At 45.7% G+C, this 15,726-nt stretch overlaps 1 protein-coding gene and 1 long non-coding RNA gene across 2 annotated transcripts in view; both read right to left on the bottom strand.

Annotated features, from left to right (window-relative positions):
- LOC144694402 (uncharacterized) overlaps positions 1-15,726 on the bottom strand; it is a 1,120,079-nt gene that overhangs the window by 1,081,872 nt on the left and 22,481 nt on the right. The gene's annotated exons all lie outside the window — the stretch shown is intronic.
- gucy2g (guanylate cyclase 2g) overlaps positions 1-15,726 on the bottom strand; it is a 120,790-nt gene that overhangs the window by 94,716 nt on the left and 10,348 nt on the right. Inside the window, exons 3-6 of the mRNA XM_078565301.1 lie at positions 14,052-14,176; positions 10,859-11,038; positions 8,550-8,694; positions 606-741 (exon numbers count right to left, since the gene is read on the bottom strand). Coding sequence (XP_078421427.1) covers positions 606-741; positions 8,550-8,694; positions 10,859-11,038; positions 14,052-14,176 — 586 coding nt within the window. The remainder of the gene's footprint in view (positions 1-605; positions 742-8,549; positions 8,695-10,858; positions 11,039-14,051; positions 14,177-15,726) is intronic.

The following is a 15,726-nucleotide window of genomic DNA, read 5'->3' as shown; positions in this document are numbered from 1 at the left end:
TGGTCTCAATAGGCCTCTTAATTGTTGGCAGGCATGCTGCCGACTCTCATGCGCACCTGTCGACCAAAATATCGCTGTGTTTTACACCCAATAAAGTCAGGTGCGCACCCACCCACAGGACGTAAAATTCTGCCCCATGCGTAGTAAAATTGTGTTCCTTATAAAGGTGTTGATGATTTTATGCACAGGCAGTATCTCCCCCTCCCCCATTTGATAGCTCATTGTTACTAATGAAATGTTAAAATTGCAGTACATATAAATAGATGTTCAATTTTTAAAAATGTCAGAACAAGATTATGAGGCTCTGACTGCACAAATCATTGCATTTTGAAGACTTTTTTTTACATGCGCGTGCATCAAATATTTATATTATTATATTGAAACGCATCATTGTGTCACGTAAAGGTGATATAGTCATGACCAGAATGATGTGGAACTCTGAGGTTCTCCTTATCCCAAATATAAAATAAATCTAACAAATACTTTTCCATGAGCCTTCAGAGGAAGGAGACTTTTGTCAAATCAAGACTGAGACATGAAAAAAAACTGTTATGAAGCACTACAGTATTCAACGAGCTAACAATAACCTGCTCAACAGAACCTACCTTATTGATTTTCTGTAGCTGTCGTATTGAAGAACAGGAATAAACTTTGTGATGTTCTCATATGATTGCAGGTCATACACAGAATAATCCATATATCTTTCTCCAGAGCTATCAATGTCTACCAAGCCAGTTAAACCTATTAAGACAAAGAGTAGGATTTCTGCTCTCAATTTCTACTATTGCAAGAGGACAAAAGGATATTTGTCCCCTTCATATGGACTTCTTGCCCTCTATTTACAAAACAAAGTTACAATCTCCGGTACTCTTTTGACATCCTTATCAGCATTGTTATAATTAAAAACAGGCAAACATTAATTTATGTGAAATTGGCTAGATTTGGAGGATGGATTATTACACAAATGATGTTTAGTGATTATTCGTATTAGATAGGTCTGTGGTGGAGAGGCTGAGCAGACATTGTGAAGTTTTACTCCTTCCTCCAAAATGGAGAGTCTCACAATCGCTAAGCACTCCATCATTCATTCCCACTGAGTCTGTAAAATAAGGTCCATCCATAAATGAGATATTGCAATTTTAACACTCGCGTTTGACCTGGTTTCTTTTGAATGGTTAATGTTGGCCATTACTTGCTGTGACAGGACAACTAATGGTGTCTGCTGTTAGATTTGCCCTTGCATGTTTTAGGCTTTTAATTTTATTGTGTGCCAAGTCGCTGTGAGTCTGAACCGAAAATGGTGCAGCAAAGGAAACCGGGCAGAACTTTCAGCTCGGCAGGCAGGCTTGCGCCCAACCCGTTCGAGCATTAAATAAAGCACATTACATTGGCTGAGCATGCCAACATCAAACGCGCACTCTCGCGATATTTCGCTAGGCGGGTGCACGATGGAGACGGTGATGGCCCCGCCATTAATTAAGTGGCCAGTTAAGGCCCTAGAGACACCAATTGTCTCCAACTTTACGTAGCCCGTGCGATTTTCAGGCCGTCGCATGGGCAAAACGGGCAGGCCACAATTAGCAAAACCTCAACCACGGGTGGGATAAGAGGGATCAGTGGCCTTGTCAATGTGATTAGTGAGAAGTGCAGGATATCACTTGCTGCTGGTTGCTTCTGTGAATAGAACAGCTTAATCACTTCAGAGCTGCATTCAGATATTTTAGAGGTTTCAGTTCAGGACTCACTGTTGTTTTCCAGGCCCCCGGAGGATTCACACCACGTGGGGCCTTCTGGGTATCAGACAGCCTTCCCTTACCCTGGTAATGGGGATTGTGGTCTCCGTTGGAGGCACCTCCTCTGAGGAGGAAGAGAGGGGCAGAAGGGGGAGGAGACCAGGTTTCCCAGTGGCAGGAGAGGTGCAGGCACAGGGGGCGCAGAGCCAGCAGGTAGTCCAAGGCGGAAAGGGCCACAGAAGATACCACTATCCTGCTGCCAGGGTTTACAGGTAGCGATGCAGCTACCTCAATGTGTCCGAGGTGCAATGCCGAAGGAGGCTTCCCCCTCTCAAGGGAGGCAGTGACCTCCATCTGTCAGAGGATTGGCCCTAAGATCAGCTCCGACTGTGCGGGTGGACACTCCATGCCAGTGGCGCTGAAGGTCATGGTGGCCCTCAACTTCTATGCCTTCGGCTCTTTCCAGGGATCAGTGGGGGATCTGTGTAGAGTGTCCCAATCAGCTGTCCACAGTTGCGTCAAACCGGTGACAGCAGCTCTGTTCAGGCGGGTATTGACTTTCATTCATTACCTTACGGACGAGGCCAGCCAGGCTGAGCGAGTCAGAGGCTTTGCAGCGATTGCTGGGTTCCCCCGTGTCCAGAGTGCAATAGACTTCACACATGTGGCCATCAAGGTGCCAGTGGGTGAACCAGGAGCCTTCATCAACAGGAAGGGCTTCCACTCCATGAACGTGCAGATAGTGTGTGACCACAAGATGCAGTTTCTGCAAGTCTGTGCAAGGTACCCAAGCAGCTCCCACAACGCTTACATCCTCAGACACTCCCAGGTACTGAGGCTCTTAAGTGCTCCGGCCCAGCTGGATGGATGGCTGCTGGGTGACAAGGGCTATCCCCTCAGAAGGTGGCTCATGACGCCTCATGGCGCCTCTCCACCACCCAAGTTCAGAGGCAGAGCAGAGTTACAGCAGGAGGCATGCCTCCACAAGGGCGGTGGTAGAGAGAACCATTGGTCTTCTCAAGATGCGCTTCCGATGCCTGGACCGTTCAGGAGCACACTACAATACCCCCCAGGTCATGTGTCACTGATAGTGGTTGCATGCTGCGCTCTCCACAATCTGGCACTCTCAAGGGGGATGCAGTGGAGGAAAAGGATGTTGATGCAGCTGCACAGGCAACAGCGATGAGTCCAGTAGTGAGTCCGAGGACGAGAATGGTGAGGAGGACGCTCAGGGCATAGACACTGACCTGGGTAACCTCCAGGGAAGCAGGGACACCCGGGACACTTTGATCCAACGCTCCTTCAGCTAGACTACCAAATAAGAACCAATTCCAGGACTGCAGGCTCCATACTTGGTCCCTGACAGGACCAGTTCCGTGGTCAACAACATACATTATGTGCATTTGCAATAAAGTTTCAGGAGACACACGCCCATCATAACAGCATGGCCTACCCTGCACCTACAGAACAAATGAAGTATAAATGAAGCAGTTGTACAAAATAACATCTCATTTACTTGTGAATGTGAAACATTGCTGAAATTAGCATTAACCGGTGTTTTCAATCATACCATTAAAAAAATGTAAAGAAAAATTGGGGAACTAAATATCACCCGTGATAAGGCTGTGTTGTGCTTAATGTGCTTTAAGTTTTCATTTGTGGGTACTATGTCTAGGTGCTCCCCCCTCGCTGGCACTGGCATTGAGGACAGCCTGCTCACTCTGCAGTCCTGTTAGCCTTGATGACCTTGGCGGGCGTCCTTTGGCCCGTGGAGCCTGTGCTGGCCCTGCCCTGGAGGGAGCAGCCAGTGCCATGGCTGGCATCTCCCCAGTTGCCACAACCTCAGATGCCACAGTCACTGGCAGAGGCACGGAGGAGCTGTAGCCATCGTCCGGAGTGCCCTGTGAGGAGCCCGCAGAGACAACAAGTAGCTCATGCGCCAAAGTGAGGCCACATTGGACCTCCTTGCTCGCCATTGTTGGATGGGCACCTAGCTGGGATACTGGGTGCCTCATCCATCTCACACACTGACAGTGACCAGCTGAGGTCATTGCTGGTGTGAGGCTTGCAGGTCCGAGCGCATCCCCAGGAACCTCTGATTGAGTCCCTGGAGGAGCCTCTCCATGAGAATTGCTACTCTGTCCATGGAGGAGGCATTGCGCTCAGCCATGAGGGTCAATGCAGTGCTCACGCTCTGCAGGGACTCCTCCACAACAGACACCATGGCACGCATTCCCTCATGTATCTCCGCCAGATCCTCCCGCACATCCCGCTAGACATCCAGCAGCTGCTGCCTCATGGACAACTCCAGAGGGCCATCATCAGCCATCGACTCAGCATTGTCCTGGTCTCCAACAGTCCTCCGACTGTCAGCGCCCTGAGCACTCTCTGCCTCCACCTGCACCTCAAACGAGTGTGAAGTGCCTTCACCAATGTGCACCGATAGACTACATAGCGATGTTATGCCCACCGAGATGCTGGTATCTGCGCTGGTACCTGCTTGACAGAGAGGGTGTGACGCGGAGCATGGTGAGCATGGTGGTCCTCAGGGGTCAGGGGTGGGCCTTCAGGCTCCTCATGTTAACTGTCTGCTGGTGAGCCTAAAAGGGAGAAGAAGGACATGTCATTAGTTTAACTCATTAGACTGTCAGTGTGCATGCCTGGCACCCTGATGAGACAGATCTGCATCATGCTGCCCTCGTCTTTCCATTATCAATGGGGATTCCAGGTTCGAGGCTCACATCAATATAGGGACTACACTGGAATCGTAGCAATTCCCAACATTCTCACCTCAGTGCACGGCACTCTTACCTTCCTCTAGCACCCCAACCTCACTGCGGCCGCTTGACCGAGGTGCATGGCGCCTCTCCAGCTCCAGGACCTCCTGCTCATAGCACGTGAGGATGAGGAAGTGTGGGGGTCCCCCGCCAGTCCACAACCTCTCAGCATTGTTATGGGATGTTTTCTCCTGAAAGGGTGGAGGAGCATTGATTAGTCCACCCTCTACCTGCAGCGCCATTGCAGCTTGGCCGACCCCACCTGAGGAACACCTTACAAGGCTCAGCCCCTTGCCCAGATGCTGCCTCATTGACATTTGCCACTCACACTCTAGGACCTCTGAGGTCCACAGGGGGATGGGCAGCTCTTAACTGTTGTGCAAAGTGACCCATGCCAACTCGGTACTCACCCTTCCTGATTGCAGCAGATCATTAAAGCACTTCCAATACTGCACCCATGTGTGCCTCAGCACGTTGTGGCTGCTGATCCTGGATGCCACCTCCGCCCATGCCTTTTTGGTGAGGTGGGGGGGCCTCCTCCTCCCGTCTCTGAGGACGAGGGTTTCTCTCCATGCTGCCTCCTCCTCCAGGAAAGCAGCGAGGCACTCATCGGAGAAGCGGGGAGCAGGCTGCCCCGCCCAGCTGCCCTCCTGCCTGTCGAGTCCACGTGCAATGGTTTCCATTGACCAGACTTCAGCGTCTTTCCATGGCAGCCTTCCAGGGGCTGCCGAGGCCGCTTTTGAATTGGCCGTCGGGTCGCCATTGGACCTGGCAGACGTCATGCCCCCGACTCCGCCCGTACCTTCCCGCTTATTCACAAGCTGCGTATCACACTGGGCGGGCCTTAACTGGCCCACCAGCATAAAATCATGGTGCGCTGCTGATTGCGGGCGGCAGTCGGCTTCTCAACCGCTCCCGCCGATCCTGCACGCCAAGGGCAAAATTCTACCCGGAATCCGAGACCCTGAGTGAACAGGGCGAGCAGCTAATCAGATTGAAAGATTGAGAAAGAAACATGTCGAGGACTGAGAAGGAAGTGTAAATTGGAGTGCATGTCTTCAATATCAAACAAGGTACAGAAAAAAAGATAAAGGGAGGGCATGAATGATTAATTCAAGAAAGTGATAAGACTAAATTCCTCTGTTTGGGATGTGTGAGCATCATCAGTTCTCAGCTAGCCAGTTGGACAGAGGCCCATTTTGGAATGAGTCATCCCATTTGTGAGAAGTGGAAAAAACACAAGTTTCCCTACTCCAGATGTGCTTCCTGCTGCTTGAATGTGGCAGGGTTGGTAAACATGATAGTGGAGGGAAAGACAATAGCTGTGGCCATCCTACTCTTCCAGCTGGAGTAGGAATGTGGTTACAAATAGCTATTACGTAGGAAAAAAGCAGGAAACAGAGTACAAATAAACATATGAACTGTCATACATTATTCATTTTGTAAAAGGCGATACTGCAACACGATCATACAAGGGGATAGATTGATATGGAGATGGACCTAACAATTATACAATTGTGCACTATTTTTATAATTGTTGCACGTTGGGCAACAATCCTACTTATCTCAAGATTTTTTTTTCTTTATTCTTCCATGGGGTAGGGGCACCGGTGACAAGGCCAGCATTTGTTGCCCATCCTTAATTACCCTTGGATTGAGTGGATTGCTAGGCCAGTTAAGAGTCAACCACATTGCTGTGGGTCTGGAGTCACATGTAGGTAAGGATGGCAAATTTCCTTCCCTAAAGGAAACAGATGGGCTAAATGAACCAGATGGGCTTTTATGACAATTGATGATAGTTTCATGGTTTATATTCCAGATTTATCAAATTAATTTAAATTCTGCCACCTGCCTTGGTGAGGTTTGAGCCCATGTCCCCAGGCATTTGCTTGGGCTTCTAGACTACACCACCGTCACTTCTACACTTTTGTTTGAGCATCAATGCCTGAGAAAATGTACCTCATAGTTTGCAAATAATTAACAAGTCTCCCAACCAAAGCAACCTCTAAATGTTTTCTTGATGCATCCTGTAGTTTGAGTAGCCAAAAAGTTTCAAATTCTAGCCTGCCTTCTGTCAGGAGAATGACATCATGCTGACTGGTGAGGATGTGGACTGCGCCTGCGGTGATGCTGAGGTCGGCGGGAAATACCCACGTGAGGATCCTGCACCACATCAACCCTCTCTCAATGGAACTGTGAGTTCTCTCTCTCCTGCTCTTGACTCTGCTGCCATGCACTAATTCTCTCAAATTTGGTTCACAGGGAGCTCTGCCAAGCGACTAACACCCTCAGCCAGCCAGTCCCTCAGCTCCATCCACCTCTTCACCTCCAGCCGAGAGGACTCCTCCTGGAGCTGGAAATAAGCAGCCTGGAAGACCCGTCACAGCGTTTACCCACACCGTCCACCAGCGCAGGGACGAACACCTCGGTGGGACTTAGATCTAGAGCAGGCTCAGGTTCACAATCTGGTGGTCACTGCATGGACACGTGTCTGTAGCAGGAGGAGGCAGGTTCAGCCGAGCTCTCTGGCACTCGGAGGACTGCTGGGGAAGAGGCATCTGTGTGTTTGAGTCAGGTGACAAGCCTCTGGATTCGGCCTTCTAACTTATTGTGGAGAGTTAGCAGAAGGTGGCGGAATATCATGTAGAGCTATTGGAAGCCCTCAACAGAGTGGCACGCGAGTTGGAGGAATGCGTGCACCTGCTCTCTGATGAAGTAACGCCCACATGTGTGTGTATGGAGGTCTTCATGGGGAGGATGGCAGACGCCATGGGGATCCTGAGCAGAAAGCGGAGATGCACGCAGACCTGCACTCCATCGTGGTAGCCACGGGTGAGTTCCTGCAGTGGCAACGCGAGGGAAATGGGGCACCTCACGTCCCTCCAGGTGCTCCTTCCCTTCAAGGAGTCAGGCATTGAAGGGAGGAGGAGCAGCAGCTGGACACCCCTGGGTCATCCACTCAGGAATCTCAGAGGCTGTCCTCTCCCTCCGAGTCCCCTTTGCCTGTGACCCCCTCTGCCTCGTTCTCTGTCACCGCAGAGAGAGGAGCTGGCCCACAAGAGGACAGCCAAAGCAAGCCAGGGCAGACCATGGCCAAGACACTGAGCAGACCCTCAACGGTGACTTTCCACTTTCCATGAGTCACTTTGCGGCAGAGCCAGGTCCATCAGGATCCATCCAGCATGTGATGGATGTTCCTCCAGTGTCCCATTGCTGTCGGGCTCCAGCATCTTCTGCTCCTCGGATGTCTGCAATGTGAGCAAGGCCCTGACAGTAAGTCCTGATTTCTGCATGTCACACTTGCCAAGATCTGTTGTGCGCTTACATGTTTTCCTGCCAACACGGGCGGTAAATTTGATGTGGGGGGGATGATTCCGCGAGCTGGGCTTATAATGATATGTAATTTAATGATGTTCCCGACATTCAATGGCAAAAACTGCAGCCTGCTATTGACAGGCAGAGTGGACGATTGCAAACTGGTTTCACGATGTCATGAAACTAATGTTTGACTTTCTCGCCATATTGCCCGCTCACGCCGCCGACCATGCCTGCCGCCAACGGGCACGGAAAATTCCACCCTTTCTGTCCTCTGGCCTGTAATTGAGTGCAATGATAGATGCTGCATTTGAAGCTGTGACCCATTCATCTCTCGTCAAGAGTGTAGGAAGGAAGAATGGCAAAAAAACTGCCACAATGCGGAAGGAATGAAATGGGATCAAAGTGGTCTTTTGAAAAGCTTCACTGATATTCTAATGCTCTTGAAATGTATAAAAACCTTATTGTTGCATCAATAAAAGCATACATTCATAATGGAATAAAACATCACTTCCAATTTTAACTTGTTTTGCCTGGCGTTCATGGGGTGCTCCTTACAAAGGTTAATAAGTATCATGGAAGCGAGGATTAAGCTGTTCTAATTAGGTTCTGTTTCAATGTGCCCTGTTTCCAAGCCACTGTGGAGAAAGCTGATGCTAATCGAAGAACAAAGTGATGACAAGTAAATGAAAGAAAGCTTGAGGCACAATGTTTTATTACATACCATAAAATCGCCCTTTACCATAACCTTTCAAATTCTTAATAAGTGCTCTTCCATCAAATGGGTTCTCTCCTGCCTTTAACATTTCCTGAACAGCCATGGCATACAGCATCACTGCATCATGAAGATAAGCTGAATAGGAATTTACCTGCATTATAACAGATAAAATACAGATTAAGATCAAAATTGTCATAGAAACCAATTGTCATACTAATGTGTTCTCTTTCCTTTCTTCATTTAAATCTGCGGAATAATCTAGCTCATTTAAAGTATTTGCTACTATTTCTTTTCCAAGTATATTATGTATACTAGTATATGCCCTGAAGCAATATTCACATGGAAAACATAGAAATGCATACCGCAGAAGAAGGCCATTTGGCCCAACGTATCTCTGCCGGCCTAAAAGGAGCTACCCAGCCTAATGCCACTTTCCTTTTTTAACCTTTTATTTTATTTTACTATTTTCTATTATTATTCTCCTAAATGAGGCACTAGCTTATTCACCACTTGGTTTGTCCCAGACAGGGGTTATTTTGCACCTTGCCTTGTTTAGTATTGAACTGGGTTACCTCACATTTGACTCGAAATGGCACAGGAATACTCCTTAATAGAAGTGTTATGTATGTAGTTTATCCAGTTATTACAATGGATTATTCATTATAGGTACACGAGATATCCCTTCATTGGTTGTTCATTGCTTGAAGGCTAATGCGAAGCTGATAGATGACACTATTACAGGAGATAACCATTTTGAAGCACTGAGCGTCATGATAAAGTCTTCAACATTTGTAATTGCTTCGTTCAGTTCTGTTGCCATTTAATAATAATGATTATATTCTATTTCAATTTTTTTGCAAGACAATCTTCAAGTCTGGGACTAAGTCATTTGAAGGGATGTAAACCATTCTTTCAGGTTTTCCTCCTTGATTTCATCAAAGCATTACTTTTATTACTCGCCAAGGATTGTTATCAAGCAAGAAATTCATCCGCCCGTGGATGAGGTTTCCTGAAAAGTGCAAAGGCTGCTCGTCCTTTTCCCCTACCCGCCAACCGATTGGGACACTCACCCGATGTCAATGTGCATCATTTTATACTCGAGCAGGTCGGGCATGCCCCCGCCCGCTGAGCTAAAAGTTTTGTCCATAAAACTCCAGATAACACTTTGATTTATTTGTTCTAACTTTTCAAAGATATGCCTCATGTCTATTTTATTTCTTAACACATCACACCGGCTGCCAATATAGCACATTCTTCCTACACCATATGCAATATTAGTCCCATACTCATCACAATGCAAGTGCAGAGGCAAGTTTTTCCCAGGTCACTCACATCACTATAAAGTTTTCATCTTCATGACTGTGCCTTGACAGCAGGGCATCACACAATGGTTGACCTGTCTCACCTGACATTGACACATGTTCATTTTCCAGGAATTGAACCTAAGTGCTTTTCATTGTTACACCCGTCAGTGCTTGACCCATTAGGTAGAATTGTCCCACGTCGGTGCGGGGGAGGTTGTACGGGGGCGGGCATGGACCTGATCGCCGCCCCCGATTGGGCCCACGCTGCCATTTTATGTGGGCGGGCCAATTAAGGCCCGCCCAGCGTGACGCCCACCCAGAAGTGCTGATCGCTCCCTGTGCGGGTGGTGCTGGGAGGGGTGTCCTCGAGTCGGCAGAAATCTCCCTGAGGCACCTCTGTGCCTTGGGGAGATTAGCTTTAAGTTTTAACAGTCCAATAAAGTGTTGAAAAGATTTTTATGACATGTCCTCTCATGTGAAACTGTCACATGAGCTGGGGCATGTGCATTAATTTCAATAAAAATTTTTGAGAAACTTTAAAATAATTCTTGAAACCTCATCCCATCCATGAAAAATGTGAAAGCCGCCTGGCCTCTTCGCCTGCCCACCAACCTTAAGGATGGACGGTCAGCTCCGTTAATTATTTTAATTGTTAGTTAAATGGCCTTAATAGGCCTTTGACAGCTCGGAGGGCACGCCTGCTGAACTGAAAATCTAAATGACGCGCGGTGACATCGGGACACACGCCTGATGTCACCCCGCGTCATTTTACGCCTTGGCGAGCGGGCCCCACCCCGGCTCACCAAGCCGAAGATTATCCCCAGTAAACCATGAGGGAAACATCTGTTTTCACTCTTAAAAATAATGACTTCACTTGGTGGAGCCAGCTTAACAAATAAAATAAATGTGTCAATATAACTATAAAAATAAATGGGCTTGTTTTAAATTCCATTCACTTTCATTGAAGAATGGTAATGTGTTCTAACAACATAAGTAAGTTCTGTTATAAACCTCTGTTTCTGAAGACAATTCACTGTAAAAAGGGGCTCCTTTTAATCGTTGGTACACTTCTTGTAGAAAGTTGAAGTAGCCATATTCACTGTAGGACTTCAGTGCAATCAGAAATACCGATTTGTATGCATTCAAGGTTTCATCTTTCCCATCCACTGAAGCAGATTTCCAAAAGTTATCCTGTGGTGAAGAAGAAAGCTTTGAAGCAATATGAGCAATTCCCATACTGTCTTATTGATGCCATTTTCGGAGTAAGGAGGGAATTGAGATACTCTGGATGAGTTTCACTGCTGTTACTCTCCCTTCGTATTTGAATCTTACCAAATGTAGCAGAAGAAGCCTGAGAAGCAAGTTCAAGCTCAGAATGTTCCCGCCTTAAAAACCTAACGGATATAGCATAGGATAACTTTAGCCTTACAAATTCAGCTACCCACAGCATCCTCAGTCTCTGCATCATCATTTTTGATGATGTATAGAGAATAATGGATAATTAGGAGTTGCAAGGCAGCACTTCAGCCAACGATTTCGGATGACATTATAAACCATGAGGACTAAGGCTTTCGCTTTTGTCTTCTTTTTGTTGAAATATAACCAGAAACAACATTTAAATGTAGGACACAGTTTAAAAATGAGTGCTTCTGGCTGCAAAGTTACTGGATAGGAAATTGTATATGTTGTGCTGACTTCTGTGCCTGAATTCCTGATATGCCATGGGACCAGTAATTTGTAAAAACTACCTTGTGGACTATTTAAACTGTTGGGCTGATCCAGAGCATTGTGAAATGCCACTACAGGTGGCTGACATTTGGAATGTATTTTGTTTTAGTTAATTCTACCATAATGTAAGGTTGTTGAATTCTAAATTACATGTTTGTTCTTATCATCCATGGGTAATGGATAGTCAGGGCACGAAGTGAAAGAGATACATTTATTGTTGTGATGCAAAACTGATAAATTGCACACTGTCAATTCTTTCTAACTCTATCTTTATCCTGCTACCTGTTGTTTTCCATTTGTACCTTTCCCTACAGTCATTGTTGCGCATCTCCAGCTACTAATGCAAAGTGGTCTGGATTGTGGTCTAAGGTTGGTGTCTCAGACAGAGCATCTAGGACTGGCACAATTTAACTGGGAGTGATGTAAAACACTCCACTTCCAACCTATGTTTCTGTAAGGCAAACTCAAGCAAAAAGCATCAATCGCATTCTCTTCATCCTCAAGATTGCCGCTGAGAGGGAAAACCATTGTGGCTTTCGCTACTGGTCTGCAGCTGTAAATATGATGCAATGATTAACCTGGGATGCTTTCTGGTCATTCAGGAATTCAAACACATGAACCATTTATGGGCAGTATAGTAACCACTCTGTCAGAAACGATGTAGTCTCAAACCCGACATCTTCACCTGGATTTATCCTGCTTAAATAAAAACTACAATTTTTTTTGAGAATCTGGGAATAAAATCAGTTCCAAAAATAATACATCACAGGAGAGAGGAAACCTTAGAAAGAACGTTCAAACACTAAGGACACCTGCTGCAGATTTTAAACAGGAAATGAGACTTAACAGATTAATAACTTAATTAAAGCAGCAAAGTGTTAAGATCCGTGCATTATATCACACAGAGTGATTTCTAGGCACATAATTTTCAGCAACCAAAGCCTTGTTATGCCAAGGATACATTTCTTGATTGCACTATTAGAAGGAAATCTCTGAACAGACGGCCTCAGAATGGTTTTACTAGCTAAGGAGCAGCCAAGTGGCTGTCCAGTTATGTTATGTAGCCCTTGGGGAATAAGTTTGATGCTGAGCGATAATGTAAAATAGTCAATATTGGGCCAGATGCCCATTATACACCTCTCTCAAGTTTCATTTCTAATAATGAAATAGTTGTTTACATGTCAGCAAAATCCAAGCAATGAAAGAATTCCTTCAAGGAAAGCACTTACCATTATCCAAAATAATTCAGCGCCACAATTCATTGCAATCAGTTTTATTCAGTGGACTATTACCTCAATATTGATAGATCTGATTCAAGCATGGAAAACTAATTATGTATTTATCTGCATTCAATCACATTATGAAATAGGCATGAACTGTAAAATAAAAGCAAAATACTGTGGATGCTGGAAATCTGAAATAAAAACAGAAAACACTGGACAAACTCAGCAGTTCTGACAGCATTTGTTGAGAGAGAAACATCGTGGAGAGTGAACATTTCGAGTCCATATGACTTCTTCAGAGCTGACGAGGGGTAGAAATGTGATGGGTTTTATACTGCTGAAGAGAGGGGGTGGAGCAGGTGAAGCAAAATAGAAGGTCAGGGATAGGTGGGAGCTCAGGAGAAACTTGACAAAGATACCATTTACACAAGACAAAAGGAGTGGATTTTAAAGTGTTAAAGACTAAGGCAGGTGCTAATAGTGGCATAAAGGTCAGATAGCAGAATGTGTTAATAGCAGAACAAGGATCAGAGCTCTGTGAAAGCAAAACATAAGAACAAGTTATAGATTCGCCCTGTGGGGGGGAGGGGCGTTGGGAAAACAAAATTACAAATGGAGGACCGAGTTCATGGTCTGAAATTGTTGAACTTAATGTTAAGTCCAGAAGGCTGTAAAGTGCCTAATCGGAAGATGAGGTGCTGTTCCTCCAGTTTGCGTTGGGCTTCACTGGAACATTGTAGTAGACCAAGGACAGAAATGTGAGCGTGAGAGCAAGATGGTGATTTGAAATAGCAAGCGACAGGAAGGTCAGGGTCATGCTTGCTGACCAGCGATCGTGTTCCACAAAGCGGTCACCCAGTCTGCGTTTAGTCTCCCCCCTCTCTTCAACAGTATAAAACCCATTCCATTTCTACTTCTCTTCAGCTTAGAAGAAGAGTCATATGGACTCAAACCATTAACTCTGTTTCTCTCTCCGCATGAACTATAAAATGTTACCTTGTGCATTATTGGATGTAACTGACGTGTTAAGCCTATGGAAGATCAGAACTGTTATCAACACATGTTACTATCAACACATTGGGTGGGAGTTCTAGAACTACTGGATTATGTGTTTTCATAATGGCAAAAGAGCTGGTATTATACTAGGACTAGTCAGTTGACTTTACACTGTGACTAATTGTTCTTGCCAAACAAATATTCACCTTCTTCCCAACATGTTAATTGTAAAAAGCTTCTTCTAAAAACATACTCACCACATCGCCTGTGACTTCAAACAGCTGCAGTATAAAAAACACATATTTCCCACTTGTCATGCCAAGCTGCTGAGCTTCCATCATTATAGATCTTGCCACCTCAGGAGTACAAATTAAAATGACAACTGGAAAAATAAACATGCAGCAGTGTTACTAATTGAAGGCATAAGAAAGGAAATGTCATATGATTACATCAATTTTACTGCTAATGTGTGATGGAGTTTGTCTTTATGTTTACATATTCAATATAGGTGTAAACATCTCTAACCAGGTATTGCTTTTTAGAAAAATCCTAGTGCATCATAGTAATTTAACTATTGTGGTATTGTTGAATTAGCAAGCATGTAAAAAAGAAAAAAAAGAGTGAAATTATTCAAATATGTTACATCACTGGACAAGTTATCCAGAGGTGAATGCTCTGGGGACATGGTTTCAACTCCCACTGTGACAGCTGGTGGAATTTGAATTCAATTAGTTAATAAATTTAAATAATTAATAAAACTGGAATTGAAAGCTAGTCTCAGTAATGTGACCATGAAACTATCATTAGTTGTTGTAAAAACCCATCTGGTTCACGAAAGTCCTTTAGGGAAGGAAATAACTGTCCTTACCTGGCCTGGCCTACGTGTGACTCCAGGCCCACAGAAATGTAGTTGACACTTAACTGCCCTCTGAAATGGTCTAGTAAGCCACTCAGCTGTACAAAATCGCTACAGAAACGTTGAAAAGGAACGAAACCAGATGGACCACTGGACGTCGACTTTGGCAACGGGAATGACAACAGTGATCCCAGCCCTGTTAACCCTGTAAAGTCCTCCTTGCTAACATCTGGCGGCTTGTGCCACAATTGGGAGAGCTGTCTCACAGACTAGTCAAGCAACAGCCTGACATAGGCATACTCATGGAATTATACCTTACAGGTAATGTCCCAAAAATGGCCACCACCATGCCTAGTATTTCCTGCCCTACCAGCAAGACAAACCCACCAGAGATTGGCAAGTGGTACACAGTCAGGAGGGAGTAGTCCTAGGAGTCCTCAACATTGACTCTGGACTCTATGAAGTCTCATTGTATCAGGTCAAACCTGGGCAAGGAAACCTCCAAGTAATTACTACCTACCACATTTCCCTCAGCTGATGAATCAGCACTCTTCGATGTTGAACACCATTAGGAAGAAGCACTCAGGGCATCAGGGCACAGAATGTACTCTGGATGAGGTACTTCAATGACCATTAATAAGAGTAGCTTGGTAGTACTACTGCTGACTGAGTTGGCTGAGTTCTGAAGGACATGTGTGTCGTAGGCCCAACCATCTTTAGCTTCCATCAGGGCTACTCAGCTCCTGACCTCAGTACAGCCTTGGTTCAAACATAGACAAAAGAACTGAACTCCAGAGAGAGTGACTGCCATTGATATCAAGGCTGAGTCTGGCATCAAGGCACCCTAGCAAAGCTGCAGTCAATGGGAATCAGGAGGAAATCTCTCCCCTGGTTGGAGTCATATCTAGCACAAAGGAAGATGGTTGTAGTTGTTAGAGGTCAATCATCTCAGTTCCAGGACATCATTGCAGGAGTTCCTCCGTTTAGTGCCCTAGGCCCAATCATCTTCAGCTGCTTCATCAATGACCTTCCTTCCATTATTAGGTCAGAAGTGGGGACATTCGCTGATGATTGCA

The sequence above is a fragment of the Cetorhinus maximus genome, chromosome 20 (genome assembly GCF_964194155.1).
Source record: "Cetorhinus maximus chromosome 20, sCetMax3.hap1.1, whole genome shotgun sequence".
Lineage (NCBI taxonomy): Eukaryota > Metazoa > Chordata > Chondrichthyes > Lamniformes > Cetorhinidae > Cetorhinus > Cetorhinus maximus.
Note: the sequence above shows the minus strand (reverse complement) of the source record. Positions and strands in the feature narration are given on the sequence as shown.